The sequence below is a fragment of the Dipodomys ordii genome, unplaced genomic scaffold, assembly GCF_000151885.1.
Source record: "Dipodomys ordii isolate 6190 unplaced genomic scaffold, Dord_2.0 Scaffold128, whole genome shotgun sequence".
Taxonomy (NCBI): Eukaryota; Metazoa; Chordata; class Mammalia; order Rodentia; family Heteromyidae; genus Dipodomys; species Dipodomys ordii.
Genome location: NW_012267344.1, coordinates 1,701,377 through 1,704,619, shown reverse-complemented (window position 1 = coordinate 1,704,619; position 3,243 = coordinate 1,701,377). Strand labels below are relative to the sequence as shown.

The window sequence follows — 3,243 nt, the reverse complement described above, 5'->3', positions numbered from 1 at the left end:
GAATCCTGATCTGTGTGTGTGTGTGTGTCCTGGCCTGTGTGTATCAGAATCCGGATCTGTGTGTGTGTGAGAGTCTTGGTCTCGTGTCTGTGTGTGTGTGTGCATGTGTGTCCTGGCCTGTGTGTATTAGAATCCTGATCTCTGTGTGAGTCCTGGTCTCCTGTGTGTGTGTGTGTGTGTGTGCGTGTGTGTGTGTGTCCTGGCCTGTGTGTATTAGAATCCTGATCTCTGTGTGTGTGAGTCCTGGTCTCGTGTGTGTGTGTGTGTGTGTGTGTGCATGTGTGTCCTGGCCTGTGTGTATTAGAATCCTGATCTCTGTGTGTGTGAGTCCTGGTCTCCTGTGTGTGTGTGTGTGTGTGTGCATGTGTGTGTGTGTGTGTCCTGGTCTGTGTGTATTAGAATCCTGATCTGTATGTGAGTCCTGGTCTCCTGTATGTGTGTGTGCATGTGTGTGTGTCCTGGCCTGTGTGTATTAGAATCCGGATCTGTGTGTGTGTGTGTGTGTGTGTGTATGTCCTGGCTTGTGTGTATTAGAATCCTGATCTCTGTGTGTGTGAGTCCTGGTCTCCTGTGTGTGTGTGCATGTGTGTGTGTCCTGGCCTGTGTGTATTAGAATCCGGATCTGTGTGTGTGTGTGAATCCTGGTCTCCGTGTGTGTGTGTGTCCTGGCCTGTGTACGTTAGAATCCTGATTGGTGTGTATATGTGTGTGTGTGTCCTGGACTATATGCAGAATCCTGGTGTGTGTGTATGTGTGTGTGTGTGTCCTGGCCTGCGTGTGTGTGTTAGAATCCTACTGGTCTGTGTGTGTGTGTATGAGAGAGAGAGGGAGAGAGTGTGTCCTGGTCTCTGTGTGTTTGTGTCTGTGTCCTGTCCTGCGTGTTAGAATCCTGATCTGTGTGTGTGTGTGTGTGTGTGTCCTGGACTGTGTTAGAATCCTGATCTGGATGTGTGTGTGTGTGTGTGTCCTGGACTGTGTGTATGTATTAGAATCCTGGCCTCTGTGTATGTGTTTGTGTGAGTCCTGGTCTCCGTGTGTGTATGTGTGTGTTTGTGTATGTGTGTCCTGGCCTGTGTTAGAATCCTGATCTGGATGTGTGTGTGTGTATGTGTGTGTTGAGTCCTGCTCTCCGTGTATGTGTATAGAGTCCTGATGTGTGTGTGAGTCCTAGCCTGTGTGTGCATGTGTGTATGTGTGTGTTAAGAGTCCTGGTCTTGTGTGTGTGTTGAGTCTTGGTCTCCATGTATATGAGTCCTGGTCTCTGTGTATCTGTGTGTGCATGTTAGTGTTAGAATCCTGGTGTGTGTGTGTCCTGGCCTGTGTGTGCATGTGTGTGTGTTAAAGTCCTGGTGTGTGTGTGTGTGTGTGTGTCTCCACATCTCTGCAGTAGCACCTCTGTCCTTGTGTGTCCCCTGGACCAGGCCTTGGCTGCCTTGGGACTGGAGCCTGCCGGTTTCCAGCCCCGCTCCTGGGACCCCTGCATCCCAGGGGGAGGGGTGGGGCCGTGGGGGACCCCATCACCCCTACCCCGGGGCCCAGCATTACCTTGTGACGCCTCCAGGAGAGCCTGGCCGGCGTAGGCCAGAGCTCCACTCAGCACCAGGGAGTAGACGCCTAGCTCGGCCGCAGGCAGTGCTGTCTTGATACCCATGGCCTGGCCAGGCTGCGGGAGGAGGCCGGGCTGCGGGAGGAGGCCAGGCTGAGGCCGGTCTGAGGCACTGCAGCCCCCAGGCCCCACTCAGGGACCCCAAGAGATGGATCAGTCCCCGCACCCCGCACTGGTGTGTGTGAAATGTGCCGGTCCGAGGGCTTGAACTCAGGGCCTGGGTGCTGTTCCTGAGTTTCTTTAGCTCAAGGCTCTACCACTTGAGCCACAGCACCACTTCCGGCTTTTTCTGTGTCTATCGGAGTGGGGAATGGAACCCAGGGCTTCATGCGTGCAGGCAAGCGCTCTACCACTGAGCCACCTGCCCAGCACCGGAAGTTGTGCCATTTAAGGAGAGCCCCAGAGAAGTGTGTTGGGGCCACACTGGGCCAGACCAGGCCGGGGGAGGGGGGGCAGGGAGGCTGCTGGCCACTGTCCAAGGTGCTGACCAAGGTCAGGTCCAGGGTGAGACCGACCTGAGCCAGGCACCGATGGCTCCCGCCTGTCATCCCAGCGACTCAGGAGGCTGAGATCTGAGGATCACGGTTCAAAGCCAGCCTGGGGTAGGAAAAGTCCCCATCAGACTTTTATCACCAAAAAGCTGGAATGGAGCCGTGGCTCAAGTGGTAGAGCACCCACCTTGAGCACAAAATACAAAAATTCAAGGACGGTGGCCAGGCTGGCCCTGAGACTAGCAAAGAAAAAAACAAAAAACTGGAAGAATAGAGAGGAGGTGTGTGTGTGTGTGTGTGTGTGTGTGTACACACAGAGTTCCTCCGAAGTCTCAGACTAAGTGAGGTCGCTACCTGACCATGCCCAGGTCAGGGATGGGTGGTGAAGGGGGGGGGGTGGCTGCCGGCTGGACTTGTGGGACGGTTGCCGGGACAGGACACTGGGTTATCAGCAGGGTGGAGGGGGGGTGGATCGGGTTCACGGAACCGGGGCGCTGAAACCGGAGCAGGGCGCCGGGCCCGCGTGGAACAGCTTCGTCAGCGGCCTCCCACGAGCCGCTTTCCAATTTTAGCTCCGGCCAGCCGAGCCGGGTCCCCCAAGCTGGACTCTGGGGGAGGAGCCGGCCCCCCTCTCCCTCCCCTGCCCCCCCACCCTGCCTGGCACTTCTCCTTGGCTAGCCCTCCCCACCAGCCCCTCCCCAGGCCTATACCCCAAATCTGAGGACCCCCCCAGTCCTTACCTGCCTCAGGTAATCCCCCCCCCCACCATGGAAAAAGCCACCTTGGGGGTGTGTGGGGGGGAGGGGGGGTGCGGGTGGGAATCTGAGATCTAGAGTCTGGGGTTGGGGGGGAGACCCTTTCCCCCCCCGCCCCCTCCCCCAGCCCTCACCCCAGCCCAGCCACTGACCTTGAGGTGGATTTGAGGGACACAGCTTGGTACGGCGGCTGTGGGTCTCTGTCTGTCTTTCTCTCTCTCTTGTGGACCCCTCCCCCTGCTGAAGTCCTGGGGTGTCCAGTCTCTGGGGTCCCCCACCCCACCCCCAGATAGGGCTAGACGGAATGACACAGAAGGAGGGGGGGAAGGGAGAGGAGGAGGAGGGAGCTGTCCTTCCTTCCCGCAGCGGGAGTTGGTGACAGAATGGAGCA

General features: G+C 57.3%; 1 protein-coding gene across 1 annotated transcript in view; it reads right to left on the bottom strand.

Moving 5' to 3' along the window:
- Nucleotides 1–3,191, bottom strand: part of Hhatl (hedgehog acyltransferase-like) — a 9,736-nt gene extending 6,545 nt beyond the window's left edge. The window contains exons 1-2 of the mRNA XM_013030233.1: nt 3,005–3,191; nt 1,546–1,681 (exon numbers count right to left, since the gene is read on the bottom strand). Of these exons, the coding sequence (XP_012885687.1) occupies nt 1,546–1,651 (106 nt within the window). The 5' untranslated portion in view covers nt 1,652–1,681; nt 3,005–3,191. The remainder of the gene's footprint in view (nt 1–1,545; nt 1,682–3,004) is intronic.
- Nucleotides 3,192–3,243: the final 52 nt, after the last annotated feature.